The following is a 27,037-nucleotide window of genomic DNA, read 5'->3' on the forward strand; positions in this document are numbered from 1 at the left end:
GAAATTAAAGAAAAAACTTGTAGGAGCAATATGGATCACCCGGTGATAGAACATAGGTCATCAGGCTTATCAGCAACCAATTTTAATGACTGAGGCAATTCTTTGGCATTCAATCATGGTTTTTTGAGAAAGTGTTATAAACAAATGTTTAGTCTCCAGGATAAAAAATTAAAAAGATGTATAATCATATAAATATTTTCCTATGCAAAAGGATTTATTATTCAAATTATACTATGTGCCTCCATCCTCATATGAAAAGGAGACAAGAGTTTACTATTACAATATTCCTAATAATCTTATTTGAGGACCAGTGAAATAGCTCCATGGGAAAGGTTTGTGCTGTGCAAGGATGGAAAATTAACCTTGATCATCACATTAAGAGTACCAAAAGTAGAAAATGCAAAGTTGTTTTCCAATGTCCACATATCTGCATTCATCCAACAAACCAATAATCATATTGTACACATATAACATGAGGGCTTGCATATTTTGATTTCTGTCCTACCCAGTTCCCACAGCTGGTAACCCCCAAAGAAAATATACAGAGGTCTATATTAATTATAAACTGATTGGCCCATTAGCTCAGGCTTTGAATTAGCTCTTATAACTTATATTAGCCCATTATTCTAGTATATGTTAGTCACATGGCTTGGTACCTCTTTCAGTGGGGCAGGTCACATCTTGCTCCTTCCTTGGTCGGGGAAGGACTGGCAAAAGATCTTCCTTCTTCCCAGAATATTCCTGTTTTCATTGGCCTGCCTCTAATTCCTGTCTGGTTGTCTTGCTTAAACTCCCTGACTGCCTACTGGTTAATCAGTATTTATTTAAAACATGATTGACAGAACATAGGCAATTTATCCCCCCCACACACACACTCCATAAATCTTTGTTACAAAATAAATCTTAGTGCCAGTACATTACCTGACATCCCTGGATAATTTCCTGAGAAAGCAATTCCTCAAGATAAAATGCCAAATGATAAACTAATGGGGATGAGGGAAGCATGGACCACCAATATATATGCATACGCATACACACACACACACACACATAAATCATGAAGCTACGGTATAAGTTACACAGTTGAATGATGATTATCCTACTTTATTAAATCTCTACCAGAAAAACAAAAACACTGTTTTTGAATACACACGAGATCGTTAATGTTTCTTATAGTCTCTCCTATTAAGCATTTTAACTTTAACAATGTGAAATTGTGTTGACAAAACAGCAAATGTTGGGAGTACATCGTCTACATTTTGATTTGTACTCAGGAGGTAGACACATGAGGATCATGAGTTCAAATGTATCCCTGAATCATTACTAACATCTAAGGAAAACTGAATAAGAAACAAGAAAATCTCAAGAAAACCTGAGAGTTTGTGGAAATACAAATACAAAACCAAGAGCAACAACCCATCACCATTCCATAGACACTCTTACTTGAAAAGTATGATCACACACTGCCTGAAATTTAAAGAAACAATGGAACACTCTACACATTATACTAGAAAAATAGCTATCAATAAGTAAAAACAAGATAGATTAACAAAAGTCACAGAAGAAATATAAGGACCACAAAATAAAACTTCACTAAATGGATATGTCACACTTGGAGCACACTTTACTATCTACCTCAAATGCTTCAAAATAGAAACTAAAGTGCAGTGATCTGTACCATCAGTCTTCAGTGAAGATGGTAAGTAATTTATTTCCATCAAGGATATGATGAAAACTAAATAAAACATGACTTTTTTCTTGCAGCTGAAGACAACTTTGATAATTAAAGTCTTAAAAAATCATTTTCAGGAAGAGTTTTCATCAGTGTGAGTTTATCCCTATTTCCTGACGTTGAATTGATGCAAATAGGCTTTAAAATATTTAGAGCACCAGAAACATGGCTAGGCAGTAAAGAAATATTCACTCCAGGGCCAAGGTCTGATTTTTGACAACATCCTGTAAATTCTGCTATAAAATCCTAGGATCTAATATTATCAGAAACCAGCATGCATATTCACATACCCACACAAAAAACACACTGATACTATAATCACAACTAAAACAACTCTTTAAACATTTTCACTCATGAAAGTTTCTCTTTTGTAGGAATTCATTCCTATACTACAGGTGTTAAGTCACCTAATTGCTTAGTTTTTCTTCATCATGAAGCAATCAGGTAGGCTTGAAGTCTAAGAAATCAAGACTTCTAAGTTGATGGAATGCTGTCCTGCTGGAGGAAATAAGTCACTGTGGGTAGGCTTTTCTAGTTTATACTCTCTGCGTCATGCTGTAGGTTAAGAATTTGAGTTCTTAGCTTTCTGCTTTAGCTGTCATGTTAAACACTTGTAGCCATGACACTTTCTTTCTTTCTTTTCTGAGAAAGTGTTTCTCTGTAGCTTTGAAGTCTGTCCTAGGACTAGTTCTTGTACATCATGCTGGCGAGACCCACCTGCCTCTGCCTCCTGAGTGTGGGATTAAAAGTATGCACCACAACTGCCCACTTTTGTGTCACTGACTTTCATGACAATTCTGTATTACTCTGGAACCAAAGGCCAAATTCATTTTTATAAGTTTATAATTTTTATAGATAGACATTATATCACAACAGAAAATGAACTAATACGAATCAATAAAGTTTTACACCAGAATCAGTGATTCCATTTAATTGAAGAGGAAAAAATTAAAAGGGGTTACATTATTGTTAAAATAGTGCATGTGTTATAGCTCTGGAGGGAAAGTGATTCTGAGTGTCAGAAGTCAGGCTACACCTATAACTAAGAAAGGATGGCAGTCTGGATATCTACTGCTGTGGGAGAAAGATATCCTGATTTGATGGGGGATTCCCCTCTTTGTGTTGTGATTACTATTAATGAATAAAAAACTGCCTTGGCCTGTTGATAGGGCAGAACTTAAGTAGGCAGGGAAAACTGAACTGAATGCTAGGGGGAAGAAGGGCACAACAAGAGAGATGCCACGGAGCTGCCAGAGACAGATGTTGGGATGTTGACCCAGTAAGTGACAGCCACATGGAAACACACAAATTAATAGAAGTGGTTTAAATTGATATGTAAGAGTGAGCCAATAAGAAGCCAGAGCTAATGGGCTAAGCAGTGATTTAATACAGTATTTGTGTGGTTATTTCAGATCTAAACAAGCTAGATAGCTGGGAACCAAACAAGCAACCTCTGTACAACATTGATTGTCTGAAGTCAGGTTACACATACAGTTGTGAAGGGAAGGTATCCTGCAATCTGGGATTACCCTCTATATGCTGTGAACATGATTTATTGTCATTGATTAATGAAGAAGTTGCTTGGGCCTACAGCAGGGCAGAATATAATCAGGCTGGATGAGACATAGAGAGTAGGTGGATTAAAGTTGATGAAGCAAAAAGATGCCAGAAGAACCTTACTGATAAGCAACCAACCTTGTGCTGAGATGAACAGAAATGGGTTAATTTAAGATGTAAGAATTAGTTAATAGAATCTTCAGCTAACAGGCCAAACAGTGTTGTATTTAATATATTTTCTGGGTGACTATGTGGGTCTAGATGGCTACAGAAACTGCCAAAGCAGTCTCCAACTACAATCCTGGATATCTACAGCTGATAGGAAAGTTACCCTGACTGTTATTAAGTCAGGCTGTCCCTGAAACTGTGGACAAGAGGCATCCCGAATACTTATAGCTCTGAAGAGAAAGGTACCCTCACTGTCATGTCAGGATATATCTACTGCTGTGAAAGTGTACTGGACATCTATAGCTATAAAGAGAAAGGAATCCTGACTGTTGAGAAGTCTGGCTATAACTGAAGCTGTGGAGGGAAAATAGCCTGATACCTAGGGCTCTGAAGAAAAAATTACCCTGACTGTTAGAAGTCAGGCCATACCTAGAGTTGAGAAGGGAAAGTGTATTGAATACCTACAACTGTGAGGTGAAAAGGTATCCTTGTGGAGGCCCAAAACCATGAGCCTATTTCCACCTTATCTGAAGGTCAGAGTTTGAGTTTGCACAAAATTGTTAACAGATGTGACTACACACCTTGACCTAAGGTGTGGTTGTTTTGTGTTTTGGACTTTAAAAGAGCCCAAACAGGTAAATCCACTCCCCCTTGAGCAAAGGTAAAAGAATCCAAACATACTTCTGATACTTCTTTTGAATTAAGAGGTTTGACTTAGGGAATGACTGCCTTTAGGATACTTGTCTAGGGAGAGTTCACTCCCTGAATAACAGAATGTTTTTCTCAAAAATTAAGAACTTGGTGGCTCAAAGTATTGAAGAAAGTAACTGTTCTAGTTGTCTTTTGCAATATGCAAAAGCGGTCTTTTGTCCTCTTCCTCCTGTTGTATTGGGGTATAAAACTATATGAAAAACAGGGGTGGAAAGATAGCTCAGTGATTAAGAGCACAGCAAGCTCATCTAAAGGTCCTGAATTCAATTCCCAGCTACCACATGGTGTCTTACAACCATGTGTAATGAGATCAGGTGCCTTTTTCTGACCTGCAGGCATGCATGTAGGCAGAAAAATATATACACAATAAATATATTTTTAAAAAGTAAATGAAAAATTGAATGCAGGCAGATATATAGTATTCACAGGTACTCCCTCCCAGTACTATCCTATGCTTTTGTTTTATTATTTTTACTTGTGTCTTCATTATCTTTACTTATGTTCTAATCCCCATGCTCCTACCCTGGTAAGTGGTATACTTGTCAAAGATGGTCCCTGAAATATACTGACTATTGGGAAGTCTGGCTATACCTGAAGCTGTGTTCCAGTGGGAGATGTTGCCCTAAAGGGTGTAGCAGTGATGCTCCCCTACAAAAGAGAGCCATCACAGCTGGGCCCTGTTACACTGTGTTAAGAGAGCTTCAAAGCAGAGACATCCACTGCTATCCTGCTCCATTTCCCTAAGGGAGTTTCCTAGCAGAGTTGTCCAATGCTTCTCTGTTCACCCGACTAGAGACTTTCCTAAAGGAAATGTCAATTTCTTTCACAACTTCAGCCCAATTTGTTACTTCTCTGCTTCATTGGAGTTGATGGGAAACTGTTTCAGAAATGTTGCAGTCTCTGGTGAAGAGTCGCTACTTCTACTCTGCTTCTTTAAGGGAGTTTGCCAGCAGAGGTGACCAAAGCTTCTCTGTTCAAATACACTACAAAGCTTCTGATCACACCAGTGAAAGGTCTTCACCCAAAACTAATTCAAGAAATTTATTCGGAAAGGAAGAATCCAGGAGAAGGGCTGCCTCTGCCAGAGCAGAAATACACAGATGCCAACTGAACATGTACAGAACTTATATAGGAATTGTTAGGGGCAGAGATTTCCCAGGGAGACGATTCTCAGGGTGGGAATTGTTTAGATGTCATTCCCTGATCTTGAACAATACAGAGATTGGCTGAATTGTATTCTCAGGTGTTAATAGATCTGGAGCTTATCAATGGTAACAAAATACATTCACAACATACAGAATGGAAACCCAAATCATTGTGTAGCTGATTATAAGTGTTTTGGCTAAAGATCTTATCAAATACTTTATAATAAGAAGTCCTCCGTATCTTTTTCAGGTAGTCAATGTCTATTGAAATATACAAAGATTTTAAGAGATTGTTGCACACAAAAATTTTACTCCTATATAAAGCACAAAACTTTATCACAATAAAACCAATTACAGGGTTTCTATGCCATATGATATTTCTCATGATTTAGATTATTCATACATGCAAATGCCTTACCACACTGATAACATTTAGAGAGTTTATCTCCACTGTGTGATTTTTTTATGCATTTATAGAGTAGTGTGAAGTGCAAAGGCTTTACCACACTCATTATATTCATAGAGTTTATCTCCAGCATATGTTAGTTCATGTCTTTAAAGATAACTACGATAAACAAAGCATTTACCACACTAATTACATACGTAATGTTTCTCTCCAGTAGGGATTCTATTATGTTTTCAGAGATCACTCTACATGCAAAGGCTTTACCACATTGATTATATTCAGAGGGTTTCTCTCCAGTATGGGTTCTTTCATGTGTTTGAAGACTACTGTGACATACAAAGGCTTTACAACACTGATTACACTCATAGGGTTTCTCTCCAGCATCACTAATTTCATGACTTTGTAGATGAATGTGCTGTAAAAAGGCATTCACCACACTGCTTACATTCTTAGGGTTCTCTCCAGTATGGCTTCTTTCATGCATCCAGGGATAACTGTGACACACAAAGGCTTTACCACACTGATCACATTCAGAGAGTTTTCTCTTCACAATGGCTAATTTTATGACTTTGTAGATAAGTGTGCTGTATAAAGAATTCACCACACCAATTACATTCATAGGGTTTCTCTCCAGTATGGCTTCTTTCATGCATCCAGGGATAACTGTGACACACAAAGGCTTTACACACTGAATACATTCATAGGGTTTCTCTCAAGTGTGGGTTCTTCCATGATTTTGAAGATGAATGTGCTGTGAAAAGCCTTTACCACACTGATTACATTGATAGGGCTTATCTCCAGTATGGGTTCTTTTATGCTTTTGGAGAGTACTGGGACATGAAAAGACTTTATCACACCAATTACATTAATAGGATTTCTCTCAAGTATGGGTTATTTTATGCTTTTGGAGAGAATTCGAACATGCATAGGCTTTACCACACTGATTACATTTATAGGGTTTTTCTCCAGTATGGCTTCTTTCATGAATTTGAAGAAGACCATGCCATGCAAAGGCTTTACCACACTGTTTACATTCATAGGGTTTCTCTCCAGTATGCGTTCTTTCATGACTTTGCAGATAAACGTGCTGTGCAAAGGCTTTACCACACTGATTACATTTATAGGGTTTCTCTCCAGTATGGGTTCTTTTATGCTTTTGGAGATAACTGGGACATGCAAAGGCTTTACCACACTGATTACATTCATAGGGTTTCTCTCCAGTATGTGTTCTTTCATGACTTTGTAGATGAAAGTGCTGTGCAAAGGCTTTACCACACTGATTACATTCATAGGGTTTCTCTCCAGTATGCGTTCTTTCATGTCTTTGTAGATGAAAGTGCTGTGCAAAGGTTTTACCACACTGATTACATTCATAAGGTTTCTCTCCAGTATGGCTTCTTTCATGCTTTCGGAGATTACTGGAACATGAAAAGGCTTTACCACACTGATTACATTTGTAGGGTTTTTCTCCAGTATGGGTTTGTTCACGATTTTGAAGATGAATGTGCCATGTGAAGGCTTTACCATACTGATTACATTCATAGGGATTCCCTCCAGTATGCGTTCTTTCATGACTTTGTAGATGATTGTGCTGTGCAAAGGCTTTACCACACTGATTACATTCATAAAGTTTCTCTCCAGTATGGCTTCTTTCAGGAATTTGAAGATAACTCTGCCAAGCAAAGGCTTTACCACACTGATTACATTCATATAGCTTCTTTCCAGTATGTGTTCTTTTATGCATTTGAAGAGTACGCTGACATGCAAAGATTTTACAACATTGATTATATTCATAGGTTTTCTCTCCAGTGCATGATCTATTATGCATTTGAAGATGATTGTGATGTAAAAAGGCTTTACCAAATTCATTTTCTTCACAGGGTTTTAATCTAGTATATGTTTTTTCATGCCTGTGAAGATGACATGCAAAGGCTTTAACACATTGAGTATATACAGAAGTTTTCTCTCTAGTTTGACTTTTTTCATGCCTACAATGATAATGGTACATGTGAAAGAATAACTACATTTAATACATTGTTGAATATTTTTATCTGTATAAATTAATTTTACAATTTAGTACTATTTTAAAGAAGAATTATATGTTAAGGTTTTATGATCATGTTTACAATCTTGTTTTTCCCCTTTATTAAGGCATGTTTTTCATCTTAGAGGATAACTGAAAACAGCCTTTATTACATGGTTCACATTTACAGAATCTTTTTTTTTCTGTATGAGAATTTTCATGTATTTGAAGAGAAGTGAAAAAAAAACTCAGAGCTTTACCACTCTTATTGCATTCATAATGTTTCCTACACTGTGAGTGATACTACATTTGTTAAGTGAACTAGGACAAACAAAAGTTTTTACACAGTCCTAGTACTCATGGTGCTTTTCTGAAATGTGAGTTTGTTGATATATTAAGAATGAGACTAGAAAACCAATTACTTGTATACTTGTACATCAAATCCAACAAGTATACTCAACATGGGGACTGTTACATATCTTCTATTTGTTCTGAGAGAGGGGTATGTTATATTTTTTCACATCCCTATGCTCATGTGGCTTATATCCAGAGGAACATGTGATATATTTAGTAAAGGAAGAATAACAAATATAAGGCTTCCACATTGAGTTCATAGTTTGACTTTCTGTCCTAATAGACTTGTGGTATGAATTAAGGCCTCTCTACAACAGCTGACCCTTGATTTGTGACTCTAACTGCCCCCTCACTAAACTTAATACAGTCACAAGTATATGGGTTAAACTACCTTTTCTATGGACTATTAGTGTAATACAGAGTTTCAGAGATATACTTATTACCTTTTCAAAATGTATATCTTTTATAATATGAATAATATGAAATAAATGCATTGATAATTTTAAAGAATACCTCATTGTATTATGAATCAAATGGAAATATAGGTTAAGGCATAGTTTCCTTGACTTCTTTCTGAAAAAAATGACTTTCCAATACAATTTCCCTATCTGAAATTTAGGTATATGGTTTTGTGATAGTTTAATAAGCACCAATGCACTTTATTATGTACATTGTTGTTTTGGTTTAAAATATATAGGATACATTACAAATTCTTCAGGGGTACATCTGTATCAGCTTATACATGGAAATTACCTTTTAGGTCTTCTAGAACTTTGACAATTTTTTTCAATATCATTGTCTTCCCAATTATATCCTAAAATACAGTGCCAGAAAAATGTATGTTATATATTAAAAATTGTAAAAACATTAGTTACCATTTGAAGCAAAACTTAAAAGCATGTCAAATTTCTTTTCCCATTCTTCTTTCTCAATCAAATTACAAAAGAGAATCATTAACCAATGAACAGTTGTCCCCTTATTTGAAACATAAAAGATAATTCAGTCTTACCTATAGCAGTGAGGTTTCTGTAGGTCTCCACCATCACATCTATGTAGAGATTCTTCTGGGAAGGATTCAGCAAAGTCCATTCTTCCCAAGTAAAGTCAACATGCACGTCATCATAGGTCACTGTATTCTAAAATCCCATACATGTGTACAACAGAAAGTATGATTTTGACAACACTGTAAATGTATACTTCTTTGACAGTATAGTCATAGTATTCTGGTGCTCCCCATACTTATTCCATGACATAGACATCATAATTTAATCACCAAGACACTTTAGAAGCAAACTAAATACGAAGTTCACCATTGTCATTTATGAACCCGTTGAATGGGATATCACTTTGCAAGAGAAATGCCTACTAACCAACAATGAAAGATATGTAAACAGATCAATAATACAGAGTACAGATAAGAGAGATTGTATGAATGATTAATTTCTAACTACAAAAAAGAAAAATAAGATGAAAAGCTGGATGCATTGAGTCCTCTAATACAAGGACTCAGAAGGCAGAGGTATGTATGAATCTCTCTGTCTCTGAGTTGAATACCAGCCTAGTCCACACAATCACTTCTATGGCAGCCAGAAATACATGTTAAATACCTCTTTCACATGATAAAAATAAGATTTTACTAAAAGACACTGCGTGTTTAAAAAGTTACAAATGGACAAATGAAAATAATAGCAATTAATATGTTGATTACAAATAATGAACACAGAGCAGGAAAGATGACTCAAAAGTAAAGAGTCCTCCTGGTGTTGCATACAGGTGGGCTCAAGGACTTCCATGGAGGATCATACCTATCCATTATTCCAAGGTCAAGGTTTCTAGTATCATTTTTTTGATCAATGTAAGGACTAGGTACTCACATGGTGCATATCCATGCATACAGGTTAAGTACTCTTTTTAAAATAAAAATTAAAAACAAACAAAATAGGCAGAAAGAAGGTTATGCACCTGCAATCCAATGACTCAAAAGACACAGGCAGTATTAATGTCATGAATACATGCCAGCCTAGGAAAAATAATGATACCCTCTGTAAAATGTAAAATATAAGATATGGGTGAAGTTCACTACAACAGCATATGCTTGATAAAAACAAAACCATCATACAACAATATAAAAACAAAAAAGCCAGGAATGCTAGTCCACTTTTAATCCCAGCACTTGGGAGTCAGAGTCAGAGGTTCTCTGAGTTTGAAACCAACCTTGTATATAGCACTACTTTCAGGACAGCTAGGGCAACACCGACAAACTTTGTCTTCAAAAATAAACAAACAAAAAATATAAACAGTAGGCTACCAAACCACCTTAGCACCAAATAGAAGCTCATTCTACTGAATCATGTGTGATTTAGTGATAGAGTTTATGATGGTGAGGAAGTTATGACAGCAAAAGAAGAAAGCTGACTGATTAGGTTCAACCACAACACAGTAGGCACAAAGAACAGGAAATGAGTTGAGGCTATAGAAACGCATATTGTGGGATTTACTTCTGGATGCTGTGATTATCATTGTTAAATAAAGAAACTGCTTTGGGCCTATAACAGAGCTTTAGGACAACTCTAAGGTAGGTTGGGAAAACTAAACTGAATACTGGGGGATGAAGGTGGAGTCAGAGAGAAGTCATGGAGCCCTGCGGAAGACAGATATTGAGAACTTTACCTCATAAGCCACAGTCACATGGCAATACAGAAATTAACAGAAATTGATTGAACTAATATGTAAGTGTTAACCAATAAGAAACTAGAGCTAATGGGCTAAGCAGTGATTTATTAGTACAGTTTCTGTGTGCTTATTTTCAGGCTGAGAAGCTGGGAACTAACGAGTGGCTTCCCATAGCAAACTGATGCCCACGTGGCCAACTAAAATCCACTTAAAATCTTAGAGAGCTTGGAAAGGAATTCTAGACAGTAAAAACTGAAGTTTAGCCATATTTATTTCCCCAAATGGGCTTTGCTTACTGATGACGGGCTGTAGCACCTTTAAGAGAGGTTTTCCTGATTTAGAGGTAGCATAAAAAAAGCTCCACCATATTGAAATGCTGGCTTTTTGGGCTGTGTTGTCAGCGTCAACTCTGAGTCCTTCTGGAGGACCGGCAATGGAGTCTGTGAGAAGATTGCTAATGGCAACTTAGACCCCGTGTATGCCTGAAAATTGGATAATGTACATGGCTCTCACAGGCAGCAAATGTGCCTCTGCCATGTCGGACTGTGTGGAGCAAGCAGGCACAGCTTAAGTTCATAAGAAGTGCATAGAATTTTAAGAAGTGCTCCAGAACAGGGAAGAATTACAGATACACAATAGTACAAATTCATACACAAAAGACCTCGAAATGAGACACAGTGTATTTAAAAAATGTACATAGGCCTGGGAGAAAGAGGAAAAATAATACAGACAGTTATGAAAAGAAGTAAATGGTTTATAAAAAAACAAATGAAGACTTTAAAAAGACAGAGTACACTTCCTGGGGGTAGCATTGTTGTTGAATTCTAATTTTAATACATGGTGATCTGACAAGACACAGGTGGTAACTAATATTTTTTTGTATCTGTGGAAGTTTGCTTTGTTAACGAGTATGTGGTCAATCTTTGAGAAGGTTCCATGAACTGCAGAGAAGAAGGTATATTTTTTCCTATTTTGGGTGGAGTGAATTGTCAGATCACCATGGATTAAAGTAACAAAATAGAAACACAGAAAACAATCCAAAGAATCAATGAATCAAAAAGCTGGTTCTTGGAGAAAATCAACAAGATTGACAAACCCCTAGCCAAAATAATCAAACGGCAGAGAGAGAACATCCAAATTAATAGGATCAAAAATGAAAAGGGGGACATAACCACAGACACAGAGGAAATTCAGAGAATCATTAGATCTTACTACAAAAGTTTATATGCCACAAAGTTGGAAAATGTAAAAGAAATGGACATTTTTTTAGATAAGTACCATATACCAAAGTTGAACCAAGACCAGGTAAACAATCTAAATAGACCTGTCAGTCGTGAAGAATTAGAAGCTGTTATCAGAAATCTCCCTACCAAAAAAAGCCCAGGACCAGATGGTTTCAATGCAGAATTCTACCAGAACTTCCAGGAAGAGCTAATACCTATACTCCTTAATGTATTCCACAATATAGAAACAGAAGAGTCATTGCCAAACTCCTTTTATGAAGCTACAGTTACCCTAATACCAAAACAACACAAAGACACAACCAAGAAAGAGAATTACAGGCCAATCTCACTCATGAACATCGACGCAAAAATTCTCAATAAAATCTTGGCAAACCGAATCCAGGAACACATTAGAAAAATTATCCATTATGATCAAGTAGGCTTCATCCCAGAGATGCCGGGCTGGTTCAACACACGCAAATCTATCAATGTAATCCATCATATAAATAAACTGAAAGAAAAAAACCATATGATCATTTCATTGGATGCTGAAAAAGCATTTGACAAAATTCAACACCCATTTATGAGAAAGGTGTTGGAGAGACTGGGGATACAAGGATCATACCTAAATATAATAAAAGCAATATACAGCAAGCCGACAGCTAACATCAAATTGAATGGAGAGAAACTCAAAGCTTTTCCACTAAAATCAGGAACACGACAAGGCTGTCCACTCTCTCCATACCTCTTCAATATAGTGCTTGAAGTTCTAGCAATAGCAATAAGACAACATAAGGAGATCAAGGGGATTCAAATTGGAAAGGATGAAGTTAAACTTTCGTTATTTGCTGAGGATATGATAGTGTACATAAGTGACCCCAAAAACTCTACCAAAGAACTCCTACAGCTGATAAACACCTTTAGTAACGTGGCAGGATACAAGATCAACTCCAAAAAATCAGTGGCCTTCCTATACACAAAGGATAAAGAAGTAGAGAGGGAAATCAGAGAAACATCACCTTTCACGATAGCCACAAATAGCATAAAATATCTTGGGGTTACTCTAACCAAGGAAGTGAAAGACCTATTTTACAAGAACTTTAAGTCTTTGAAGAAAGAAATTGAGGAGGATACCAGAAAATGGAAAGACCTCCCCTGCTCTTGGATTGGGAGAATCAACATAGTAAAAATGGCAATTCTACCAAAAGCAATCTATAGATTCAATGCAATCCCCATCAAAATCCCATCAAACTTCTTCACAGACCTTGAGAGAACAATAATCAAGTTTATATGGAAAAACAAAAAACTCAGGATAGCCAAAACAATCTTATACAATAAAAGAACTTCTGGAGGCATTACCATCCCTGACTTCAAACTCTATTACAGAGTTACAGTATTGAAAACAGTTTGGTATTGGCATAAGAACAGAGAAATAGACCTTTGGAATCGAATAGAAGACATGGATATTAACCCACAAACCTATGAGCACCTAATTCTTGACAAGGGAGCTAAAGGTATACAATGGAAGAAGGAAAGCATCTTTAACAAATGGTGCTGGCATAACTGGATGTCAACCTGTAGAAGGATGAAAGTAGATCCATATCTATCACTATGCACAAAACTCAAGTCCAAATGGATTAAAGACATCAACATTAATCCATCCACTTTGAACCTGATAGAAGAGAAAGTGGGAAGTAATCTACAAGATATAGGCACAGGAGGCCTCTTCCTAAGTAGGACCCCAGTAGCACAGACAATAAGAGAAACAATGAATAAATGGGATCTACTGAAGCTGAGAAGCTTCTGTAAAGCAAAGGACACTGTCAGTAAGACAAAAAGGCTGCCTTCTGACTGGGAGAAGATCTTCACCAACCCCTCATCAGACAAAGGTCTGATCTCCAAAATATCTCCAAAATATACAAAGAACTCAAGAAACTAGACACTAAAACTCTAATTAACCCAATTAAAAAATGGGGTACTGAACTGAACAGAGAATTCACAACAGATGAACTTCGAATGGCCAGAAGACACTTAAGGTCATACTCAAACTCCTTAGCGATCAGGGAAATGCAAATCAAAACCACTTTGAGATACCATCTTTCACCTGTCAGAATAGCTAAAGTCAAAAACACCAATGATAGCCTATGCTGGAGAGGATGTGGAGTGAGGGGAACACTCATCCATTGCTGGTGGGAATGCAAACTTGTGCAGCCACTGTGGAAATCAGTGTGGCGGTTTCTCAGGAAACTGGGAGTCAACCTCCCTCAGGACCCAGCAATTCCACTCTTGGGAATATACCCTAGAGATTCCCTAACATACTACAAAAGCATTTGTTCAACTATGTTCATAGCAGCACTATTTGTAATAGCCAGAACCTGGAAACAATCTAGGTGCCCCTCAATAGAAGAATGGTTAAAAAAGGTGTGGAACATATACATATTAGAGTTTTACTCAGTGGTAAAAAACAATGACATCTTGAATTTTGCATGCAAATGGATGGAAATAGAAAACGCTTTACTGAGTGAGGTAAGCCAGACCCAAAAAGAGGAACACGGTGGTATGTATTCACTCATAAGTGGATTCTAACCATAATTAAAGGCTTTGAGCCTATTATTCGTGATCCTAGAGAAGCTAAATAAGAAGATGAACCTGATGAAGATTATTTAGCTATCCGCCAGGAGGTAGGAAATAGTCAAAAGTCCCAGGTAACCTCGGGTGCATGGGGGGGGGGGGTGGGAGGGTTGTTGGAAGGGGAGAGGGTTAGAGAGAAGGGAGTAGGGGAGGAATGGGGAAAGCTCGGTTGACCAGGATGGGGGTGGGGGGGGGGGGTACGGAGGAAGGTTGAATATGGGATCAGGGAAGAATATATTTCAACTAAGGGAGTCATTTTAGGGTTTACAGGAGACTTGATTATATATGGGATCGCAGGTCCAAGGTGAGATCCCCAGATTGTTCTCTGGACAGAGGAGAGGGTGCCTGAACCGGCCTTGGCCCATAACCATACTGATGAATATTTTGCTTATCATCATAGATCCTTCATCTGGCGATGGATGGCGATACAGACGGAGACCCACATTGGAGCACCGGACTGAGCCCCCAAGGTCCAAATGAGGAGCAGAAGGACGAAGAAAATGACGAAGGACTGTGAGGGATGCTATCACCCACTGATACAAGGGGTCGGATCTAATGAGAGTTTACCAAGGGCAGTTGGACTGCGACTGAACGAGCACGTGATCCAACCAGATTCTCTGAATGTGGTCGGATTCTCTGAATGTGGCTGGCCCGGAGTCTTTCTGAGAAGCCATTGACAATGACACTGGGACTAGTTTCCTCTGCATATACTGGATTTTGGGGATCCAGTCTGTTTGGATACTCACCTTCCTGGACCTGGAGGGAGGGGGGAGGAACTTGAACTTCCCACAGGGCTGGAAACCCTGACTGCCCTTAAGGACAAAGAGGGAGGAGGAGAGGGAGGGGGGAGTGGGAGGGTGTTGGGAAGAGGGGCATAAATGGAAACTTTTATAATTTAATAAAATTACTTTCAAAAAAAAAGAAACAGTGTATGATTTGTATTATACACCTAAAGCAACTTGTTTTGCTCTAATTGTTTTATGAGTCACAAGGATTTTTCAAAAGAAGTTTCTCCCCACAGTTTGTTTATGTTTATGTGTGAGAAAGAATGTCTTCCATGTGTATACAGGTGACATATAAGGAAAGAGAGTGTCACGTCTCCTGAATCTGGAGAAGCAGGTGACTCTGAGCCTCCCAAATGGATATTAGGATATGAACAGGCCTAATAATTTCAAGTCATTGAAAAAGTCTTAAAATATAGACTGGCATGAGCTGAGTAACACTTTAGCTATATCACTCTGGTTATCTATGGGGAAAAAAGCTTTTACAAACTTATAAAGCTATTATGAAATCAAAATGGCAGTTCCTCAGAAAATTGGGAATAGATCTACCCCAGGATGCTGTTGTACCAGTCTTAGGCATATAATCACAGAAGATCCATCCTGTAATTAGTTTTTTAGTGTTTGGCTCTTTAGGGAGCCCATCATCCAGCTCCCAAATAAATCACTTGGAGGATTATTCGTACCTAAGAATGCCCAGCCTTAGCTTGGTTCTTGTCAGCTTTTCTTAATTTAAATTATTCTATCTACCTTTTGCCTTTGGGATTTTATCTTTATTCTCTACACCTTTCTTTACTTCTTACTCTGTGGCTAACAGTGAAGCTGGGTGGCTGGTCCCCAACATTCTCCTCCCTTTCTTCTTGGTCCTCAATCCTTCTCTCTTTCTCCTTTTATTGATTCTCTCTGCCTGGCTTCCCAATCAATCCCTTTCCTGCCTAACTATTGGCAATTCAGATCTTTATTAGATCAATTAGGTGTCTTAGGATGGAAAATAACACAGCTTCACAGAGTTAAAACAAATATTTCACAGCATAAATGGATGTAACACATCTTCAATTAATTTCCTTTTTGTCTAAATAAAAAATGAAAAGTTATGACTTTTAACTTTCTCCACAGCTGCCATTTCCTTTTCATTAGCATCAAAAAATTAAAGTTAATAAACTACTGTGCAATTTCTATCTAGGTGTCTTGATACTCCTTTCTGTTTATTAAGTATATCTTTTAGGGGGACAGATGAAACATTAACTAATTAATCTTATCAATAAAAATTGGGAGTCTGATATCAGGAGTAAAAACCCAAAAGATCAGAGAAACAGTGGAAAAGCCACCAGCGAATCTTCCTTTTCCATTCCTCTATCCAAAAAAGGTCAAGATCCTTTCTAGGACCAACCTTACTACTTCTTGTCTCCTATGTATCCACGGTCCTCCAAACCTCTATGACATCTTTTGGTCAGTAAATAGCTAAACTCTGTTCTCTGACCCCAAACATGCTTTTATCAATTATGATCAAAATATCACACAACACCCTGCAACCTCTCATATATCTCACTCTTGCTACTTCCACACCCCTATGCAGTTCTCCAGGGCAGATGTCCCATAGCTTGGGTGTCTCAACATCCTGTGGTCTGAAATGTGACCCAGTTTTATCTCCACCACTTCATGTAATGAACTCTCACAATCTCTTCTTTACTGGGGCTTTGACTCTACCAAACAGAGATGGGCAAAATAGTGATGATCTGATCACAAAAGAAGAATCCATGACCTTTATATTTTGCATTTTTCTTATTTTCTGAATCAGTATGACATAGGTAATACTGCCAAGATTTGAAAGACCCTACCAAGCTTGGATCAAATTTGCTGAAAGTTTTGTATGACGTTGCCCCTGGAACAAGGAATTCCTGTGTGTACTCCTTCCAAGAGTTAAGGGTTTAGTTAGATGCAGTCTTACACTTGGATCATGTTCCTAGGCTTCAAATGTACAGCCAGGCTCTTTCCTTTAATGGTGCTAAAATCCTTGACAAACTAACTCTGCATCCTGTTAACCACTGTACTGCCATCTGAAACTACCTATTGCTGTAGTTATCAAAACACACTTTTCTGATATGCCATGTCCCTCTGAATGCTGCAAATATGTGCTGCTTTTATTGGTGATGAATAAAGCTATTTTAGCTATGAAAGGGCAGAATATAGCTAGCTAGGAAATTCAAACAGATACAGAGAGAAAGAAGGTGAAGTTGAGGAGACTCCAAGAGCTGCAGGAGGAACAAAATGTGAGGTAACAAGTCATGAATCAGGGAGCAAAGCAGATATATACAAATATTGATTTATTTAATTGTAAGAGTTAGCTAGTAATAGTCTGAGTCATTGGCTAAATATTTATAATTAATATAAGCCTCTGAATGGTTATTTGGGAGCTGGCAGATGGGAGGAAAATTTACAGCTACACTTGTCATCTCTTTCTTCTTGTTTTGCACTGTAGACCTGAATGAGTCATCAGTAATAACCATCCAATTGAAGCAGTATTTTGTACAGAAAATCAGTTTATTCCTTTGTAATTCTGCCTATGCACTTTTTTCAGGACATGGAGAGAATAAGAAAGATTAGGACAAAAATATCACACAAATGATCTCTAGATAATTTTTTCATGAAGTCTTCTAAGTACCTGTGCTTGTGTACCAAGCTAAGATCACCTGATGGGGCCATAAGGAATGAAGCCATATTTGGCTAGAAAGGCCACAACAAGACAAGGGTGTGACTGTTTTATTGAGAATACTCAGAGTTTTTATTTATCCAACATAAAAGACAATGGCAATTTTTAGGATCAAACAGTTGTAGCTTCCAGGACATTGTGGAATTTCCCTCTGTAAGCTTTGAATATGTTTTATTCCCATTGGTTAATACAAAAAAAAAACCTGCTTTGTGCCTATAGCAGCACAGAATAGAACAAGGTGGGAATTCCAAGCAGAAATAGAAGAGAAAAGAAGGCAGAGTCAGGGAGATGCCATGTAGCTACTGAAGGAGACAGATGCTGGATGGAACCTTACTGGCAGGCCACAGCCATGTGGTGGTATACAGATTGATAAAAATGGCTTAATTTAAGATAGGAAAATTACTTAATAAGCCTAAGCTATTGGATATGCAGTCTTATAATTAATACAATTTCAGTATAATTATTACAAGTCTGGTCAGTTGGGAAATGAACAAGCAATCTCTCTGTATACCAGGATATAATGAAGTTTACAAGCTATATTGCATACACAAGATTAATGTCTAAGTTCAATTTTCCTGTTAAGCCTTCATGATTCCTTGACTACTAAGGGATCATACAAAGAAGCACAAATCAGTCTGAATGCTTACTGCCTAAGGGAATGCAACAGTCTGTCAGGAACTGGGAGGTATATTGTGACCCAGGAACCATGGACTTTTATGATACAGGTCTCTCAAGTCAGTTAGGTCAGGGGCCAACTCCATGGTTCCCTGAAGAGTCTACTGCCCACTAAAATCTTATGACCTTGACCTCCACTGTCTGTCATTACTCTCAACATTCCCATCTTCTAGGTCCTACAAGAACAGCTGATTAAGCTCTTTGTCCAGTTTTCTGATTTCTTGAGCATTCTTCTCAGAGTCATCATTCGCAGGTCTTTTGCAGCAACAAAATCCCCTTTGAGTCCCATTTTTGTTCTGACTTTCTTCTCTGTTGTTTTTATTAAATTATGCAATCAAAAGCAACTCAGGTAATGAACATGCTTATTTGGCTGCTAACCCTATTTCACAATTCCTCCTTGTGACAGCTAAGGATAGATATGCAAGCTAATAACTAAAGGCAAAATACGTGGAACCATTGATTTCTGGCTTTTCCTCTTGCTTTGTCCTTGTCTTCTGTTCAGCTAGCTCTCCTATCTATTCCAGGGCTGTTTGTTCAGAGATATTGCCAACTCAGTGGAAGAGCCTTCCTATATCAATCAAAATCAACACAATTTCTCTCAGATACCTTAATCAGGTATTCTGACCTAGGCATATTCTCAACTGGTATTTTCTCAGATCACTCTAAGCAATGTCATGCTGATATCTGAGACTAAGTAGGAGAAAGAGATAATATACAAGAAGTTTTTTTTAACATGATTAGTGCATTGCTTTTGGATCTTTAAGCAGCAAAAACACAAACATGAACATACAAATGCCAGGAAAGGGAAAGTGGCAAACATCTAAGATAAAGAAGTGAAAACTAAAACTGTCTCTCCACAGAAACTTCAGAAAAAACAAAAACTCAAGGAACTCATAACATGAGAAACCTGAAAACAAAATTGGTGAAACCATTATTTTCCAGAAAATGAGCAACATACTTAACTAACAATTAATAAAATCAAAAACATAGAAGGGTAACACTGACAAACAACAACACAAAGACACATTATGGTCCTTTAAATAAAAACTACAAGATTCTAACCAAAATCAAACTCTACAAAATCACTGACCAGCACTAATTCTATATACTTCAGTTCTTTATCTTTTACCAATAATAGATAATGGCCAGGTGAGGAAAGCTCCAGGAGTGGAGAGAATCCCTTGAAACCTTCTCCTGTCTTAACTTTGCAGAAAATAATTTTGACTACTACTAAAAACACTTCATTATCTTATAATAAAGAAAAGGATGTCTGTTAGAATCACTTAGACACAATTTTGCTGCTGATTGATGATTGCCTGTACATCTGCAATCAGAGTAAGGAAATGAAAACATTTTTTAAAAAATGAAAGATAATAGATTTTTAAAGAATCAGTGCACACCTAAAGCAACTTGTTTTACTCTACTGCTTTATAAGTCACAAGCACTTTTGAAAACAAGTTTATTGCTATTTTTTGCATATGTTTGTGCAAGAGTGAGAACGTCTTCCATATGTATACAAGTAACACAAAAAAGAGGGGTTTAGATGCCCTAGATCTGAAATGGGAGATGACTTATTAGCCTCACAATTTACATGTAGGTATCTGAACTCAGGTCACCCCCAAAATGAATATGTGCTGAGCCAACTATCAACATCCATAATACTGCTTATCCAATAAACAAAAAGTTTCTCACAGATTAACAACAAGAGCAACAAAACCTAAAAAAAATAAAGAAGTAAATAAATGATCCTTGGAAACATGATACATCAATATTAAGATGATGTGTATGTTAAATTTGCACCATAAATGAATATAGTACAATGACAAATTCCAACAATTTATAACAGGAAAGCTGATTACAAGGCTACATTCGTATTGGAAGCACACAGAGTAATCAATGTGATTATGAAAAAAATAATACACAGACTGACATAATATGACTTCTTTCTGGATGGTGGTGGCACACACCTTAAATCCCAGCACTCAGGAAACAGAGAGGAAATCTCTGTGAGTTTGAAGCCAGTCTGGTCTACATAACAAGTTCCAGGACAGGCTCCAAAACTACAGAGAAACCCTGTCTGGGGGAAAAAAAAATATTCCCACAAAGGTGAACAATCAAGAATGTGTATAATATTTGGAAAAGAATAGAGAGAATGGAAAGAAAGCTAAGAACAAAAGCAGAAGAAATAGTCAGCTATTAATCAAAAGACCAAAGGAAACTTAGGCAGGAAACGTGTGATCTTGACCAATGTTATCCAGCTACATATGATTCTATGTATATAGAAATTCAATAAAGACTTCACAATTTTCACAAAATTACCTCAAAGTGATTTTTAAATTGTTGTCTCTGACCCTCCAATTACTAGTATTTCTTCCAGAGAGACATCATGCTATAGAGCCCTCTCTGCAAAAAGAGATGATCTACTGCTATGGTTCTGAAGCCCCTTAGACTTCCTTGTGTTTCAGGTAAACTGATGCCCAATCCCAAAACAATATAGAATAATTTTTGTTTCCTGTCACATGGATTATAGCACAAGATATAGACTCTGCCCTATCTACCTGCCCAATACCATACACACCTAAGAAAACTCTGCAGCTCAGAATCTCCCTTTGTCCCCTGGAACTAAACATCAATGAATCACACCATTGCAGCTGTTGGTAGCAGAAAGTTAGAAACATTTAAAACATGCATTGCTAAATCAACATCACTGTAGTTCTACCAGCTTATAAACTACTTGCAACATTTATAAGACAAATTTGAAAGTACACTGCAATATTCAGAACTTCTAGAAACCAGATTATTAGTTTTCAAATATGTCTTCCCACTGCACACCAAAAGCATGACTCTGTATGTACACTGGAGAGTAAGATTACAAGCATAATATCCTACCATGCCAGGGCTGCAGAGTCTCCCTCTCCCCAGGAAATCCATACACAGGGAGGCTCAGAGGACAAGGAGCACTGTCCAGGTCAGTATATAAAGCAACAGAACCACTGTCTGGCACACGGTCCCTCCAAATCCAAGCAGAAATGACAGATCAACAGACCTTCTCTGAATACCCTACACTCACTATGGTATAGCTTGTGGTCTTCCTTACAATTCATTAGAACAAAAGTAGAGAAGAATCCTGGAAAGAACCTGCCACCTACCTTCCACTATTATTCCTGATTGCTAAAACTTTCCAGAGTCCCTCACTGGCTAAGGCCACCCTGATGGGCCTCAGAATATTATCAGCTCCCCTAATGGTGATCAGAGATCAAATGAATCAGACAGCACAGTACTTCCTGCTCTGCCCTCCCAGCGCAATAGACAGGGCCTTAGTCCAGAAAGTTTGTATTTCAGTACACATTCAGCCAATATCCTAGAGCATACCCTGTTCCTCATCCAAAGCACATGGTCCTTTGTATGCACATTCCTTTACACACTCAATGTGCAGTGCAGCAAACCCATCGCCTCATACCTGGGAAATCCTGCAGCCAAACACAAGTCACAATTACAACTGTTGTTAAAGAAAAATGGGCCACGGATTAGAAGATATTAAGGGGTCATGGTAAGACTTGGGATGTAGAAGGAAGAGCTGTGGGCAGGCCTGCTTTTCATCCTGCCCAGCTCCTGCATGGCTGGCCTAGCCCCGGAAATAACAACACACAAATTATATTCATTTAAACACTGCCTGGCCCATTATCTCTCGAGAGTCAGTTACTGGCTAACTCTCACATCTTGATTAACCCATTTCTAATAATCTGTGTAGCACCACGAGGTGGCAGCTTACGGGAAAAGATTCAGCATGTCTGACCTGGGGGCTGGCTCCATGGCATCTGCCTCATTGCCCTCTTCCCACCATTCTGTTCTGTTTACTCCGCCTACTTAATTTTCTGTCCTATCAAAGGGCCAAGGCAGTGTCTTTATTGACCAATGAAAATAACATAGACAGAAGGCCTACCTACATCATTGGGACAGGAAAGAGAATGTGGATATGATATAGTTATGATCTCAAAAAATAATTTTGGAAAGTTGAAACAGGATATATGGCCATGTGCTTCAGAAACAAGGGATTTATATTAGAGCACATCAAAGATTTTTCAAACCTTTTATCTCAGGGTGTATATTTAAAACCAGTAAAATAACAGTCCTGTTAGGCAGGGCCACATTTTACTCAGATCTCTTTTGGCTGAACTACTGTAACTATAGCTATTTGGTTTCATGATAAATTCAGTTCTTTATCCAGATTCTTTATTGCCCAGTCTGTAGACATCAAAAAATGATCATCAGGACATTTGAGGAGCACCTAAAATTGATTACCTGGTTCTGTAATGCTAATCTCAATATTGTTGATGTAGGAAAGTTCTCAGCCACTGACCTGTCTCTCCCTCACTGCACTGTGAATCTACTAGCTTCAAGCTTGACCTATGTACTCACCCTCTTCATCTACAATCATACACTGAAAGTCAGAGAGACTGGAGGTCACTCACCACCTGGTTTATTTTTCCTTCTCACTAGCCAGTCAAGGCCCAGTCCTGAAGAAGTTGAAGGATTATCTACCCAGCACTAGGCAGCAGAGACAGGAATAGGTTTTCAAAGCAATTCTCAACTACATAGTGTGAGGCAACAATATTACAAGCTCATAGTCTCCCACACTCTCAACAAAGCTCAGAGGCCAAAGGCCACACCCAGGTAACCACAAAGAACAATAGAACCTGTATGGATCATAGATCATCCCTGTCCAAGCAGCTCTGACACCTCAGCCAACCTGCTCTTCCTGGTCTGGGGAACTCCTACATTCACCATGGCATGGCTTGTGGTCCTTCTTACAGCTCCCGAGAGCAGAACAAGAGAATCCTGGAAAGAACCTGGAAACTATCTCTGCTGCTCCTAATTGCCAACCAGAGTCCCTCTTGGACCACCCAGTTGGGCTTCAAGACATTAGCAGTTACCCTACTGGGTGAGCAGAGATTGAATGTCTCAAAAAGCAAACATCCTCCAGGTTTGTCCTTCCACACTATAGTCAGACAAGACCGTGATCTTGGAAATTTGTAGTTTAATAAAATCTTCCATTCTCCCAGAGCACGTCCTGTTTCTCCTCCAAGGCACTGACTGGGTCCTGTGTGTGGTCTGTGGACCCATCAAATGTCCAAACAGGACATTTATGGAACATCTAAAATTGATCACCTCACTACTCACAACAAGAAACATTTTACTCTTCTTCTTGCCCATCCTTTGTCTGTTGTGACTACACTGGCTTTACAGTTAGTCAGTGAACTCAATTCCTACACGGGTCATACTTGACTTGTAAATTCACAACAAAATCTACTGAAATTGGAGGATGCTCATTCACTGATCTATTTCTCCTTCACACAGACCAGTAAAGGTCCTGCCTGGTAGGAGTTGCAGAACTCTCTTTCCAGCACTAGGTAGCAGAGGCAGGATTAGGTGTTCACAGCAATTCTCAGTTACATAGTATGATGCAAGCCTGAGCTACAGGAGACATTAATCTAAACCGGTTGTTCTCAATCTTTCTAGTGCTGGAAATCTTTAATACAGTTACTCATGATGTAGGGATCTCCCCACCTATAAAACTATGTTCATTATTACTTCATAACTATATTTTTGCTACTATTAGGAATGATAATATAAATATCTGTACTTTCTGGTGGTCTTAGGCCAGTCCTGTGATAGGTTAATTTGATCTCCCAAAAGGAGTCATGCCCCACCAGGTTGAGAATCACTGCTCTAAACTGATATAAATAAATAGATGAATAAATAAACAGCACTTAAAAAGTAGAATAAAATTCAAAAATTGGGAAACATTGGAAAATAGAAAAAAAGAGATTATAGCAGTCATGTCATTGAAGAAAATGAAATCTAAGAAATGATAACCAATAATTGACTTCTTAAAATAATAAAAATAATTGAACACATAGTTATACTGACTTTAAAACAGAGTAAGCACTTCCATGGTAGGGAGAATGCCATTAATAAGAGAATGCATGACTTTGTCCCATATAAAATGTTAGCTGCTGAGTGCTGTAAGCTGCCAAATGGAGTTACAGCCAATGGCCTGTGTCACAAACATCTGAACTGACTTCACTGTGTCAACCAGGATTGAACATTATCTGCATGGGAGAGTTCACTAATAGGAAACTAAATACTTAGGAGTTCAAGCTCTCCTTCCTAAACTGTACACCCACCAGTGTCTGTCTTCACTCACAAAGAAGGAATTAATGTATGATGGGAATTACACATTAAGTCATTCATTGTACCCCATCACTGTGTCCTTCTTTGTAATGGGCACCCCTGCAGCCCACGGCCTTAAACTTCAGTCTAAGATCTAGCTATCGTCCAGTGTGTTTACCCCCTCCAGCGTACACAGTACATCCTTTCTACTTTCTGGTCTGAAGGGAGAAGCCATGCTCCACATGCAAATACCTTCATTGTTACTACAATGGACAGTCGCACTGTATGACTCAAACTGGTAATTTTAGAGCTCGGTGGAGCAGCATACTTGTAATCTAAGAATGTATGATGGTTAGCCAAGAGGATAGCAAGGGCAATGCCCTGTGGGGCTGCAGACAGTCCACCTCAATCAGCACAGGGGACACTGAGTCACAACTGCTTTCCTCACAGCTGAAAAATCCAACTGTTCTGGAATTGCTATACTCTCTAGACACCACAAGGTTGTGACCCCATAATGGTGCCTGAGTAGCAGGTCAGAGGCCTTTGATGGGGAAGTGGGTCTTCTGGCTGGTTGTATATCATCGTTGTCTCATTTGTAATAGGAATGCTGCTTAATGGCTGATCAATCCTGGTGAACAAATATTTGCATGTCATGATACTAATCTCTAACAGGCACGGTGTGCATGCTACTCATCTTTGGATATTTGGGATGCAGCCCTCCCTCACTTAAATTCTACTTTGTGTAACTTAATATCTCCTAAGAACCGCTAAATCCTTTTACCATTAATTCTATTATTAACTATACTCATTTACATCACAGTTTAGTAGTAAAGCGCTACTCTACACAGGAGAAACCGTTTACAAGCCCCACGAGGTTAACTACAGACAGATCCCAAACCTAAATGTTAAAAGTGCAGAACTTCTGAAGACCCAGGAAAGACCAGGAGTCTCCGCGTTTGGCAAATGTGCTGGTCTCACTCCACATGCGACAATATAAGCACGACAGACACCACCATCTGCGGCTCTCCACGCTCTGCTCTGTGCAGACACAGCCCGGGCAGTGAAGGGATTCAGAGGCTGCCAGCAGAGAGCTGCAAGTTTAGGAATACTGAGGCAGGAAGATGCTAAATTCTGTGTCTGTCTGCTGGCTCCCACCCGGCACCACACCGGCCGGGAGCCTCAGCGGCCGCTCCACCTAGTTTAGGTACAGCGGTCCCTCGCTCGCCAAGCCCGGCCACTCCTCCGTCTGGGGAGAGCAACCCCCGACTCACCATGGTGCAGCTGCCAAGTCGATTTGCTATCTGCCCACAAGACAGTCCGAGCTGCAGTGCGTGAGGAAGCTGAATCTCTGAAAGGAAGTCGACTCCAGGAAGAGCCCTCCCATCTGACTGGCGGGTCTATTGGAGGCTCTGATTGGCTGGTGAGGTCTGAGTGACAGGGCCAGGTGAACAGAAGGGACTCAGCATGGAGATACAGGGCTGGCTTCTAATCTAAAAACAGACTTGTACCAGATTGGCTGGAAATTTATGCCAAATTCAACAGCAAGTCTTTTGCTAATGTAAATCAGTGGGTTCAGTTTTAAAAGGAAGTATACAATTTCAGAAAATCAACTAAAATTAAACTAAATAACCTGGCATTAAAAAAAAAGAAATGAACTTGTTGTTGGAGGCACAAGGCTATAATCCCAATACTCTACAAAGAAGGCAGGCAGGTCTCTGTGGGTTCAAGGCCAAACATCTACGAAAACCCTGTCTCAGAGAAACCCTCTCTCAAGAAAAAAAAAAAATCAAAACAGCACGGATCAAAGGTGGGGAGATGGCGGTCCATGTGCTTCCTGCTGAGAAAGCACGGGGACCTAATATGAAAACCTAGCATTCACATTTTTTAAAAATGGCATGGTTGAGTGAATCTGTTACCCTATATGCTAGAAGTTTCTATCTTTCTTTCTTCCTTCCTCCATTCTTTTCTTTCTTTCTTTCATTGTCTTCAACTCAATACAAAGTCAGGTCAGCTGGGAAGAGGGTACCTTAGTTGAGAAAATGCCTCCATCAGAGTGGCCTGAAGGGAAATATGTGG

General features: G+C 38.5%; 1 protein-coding gene across 2 annotated transcripts in view; it reads right to left on the reverse strand.

Moving 5' to 3' along the window:
- The window catches only part of LOC146893730 (uncharacterized), a 133,889-nt gene extending 107,336 nt beyond the window's left edge, over positions 1–26,553 (reverse strand). The window contains exons 1-4 of one of the 2 annotated variants that reach the window (XM_087908747.1): positions 26,233–26,503; positions 9,106–9,232; positions 8,850–8,910; positions 6,368–7,629 (exon numbers count right to left, since the gene is read on the reverse strand). In XM_087908747.1, coding sequence (XP_087764873.1) covers positions 6,600–7,629; positions 8,850–8,910; positions 9,106–9,232; positions 26,233–26,235 — 1,221 coding nt within the window. In that variant the 5' untranslated portion in view covers positions 26,236–26,503 and the 3' untranslated portion in view covers positions 6,368–6,599. Of the gene's footprint in view, positions 1–6,367; positions 7,630–8,849; positions 8,911–9,105; positions 9,233–26,232 lie in introns of those variants that run through there. The other variant, XM_087908746.1, reaches the window with a different exon arrangement.
- Between the last annotated feature and the right edge of the window lie 484 nt (positions 26,554–27,037).

Source organism: Myodes glareolus, chromosome 8 (genome assembly GCF_982192425.1).
Source record: "Myodes glareolus chromosome 8, mMyoGla1.1, whole genome shotgun sequence".
Lineage (NCBI taxonomy): Eukaryota > Metazoa > Chordata > Mammalia > Rodentia > Cricetidae > Myodes > Myodes glareolus.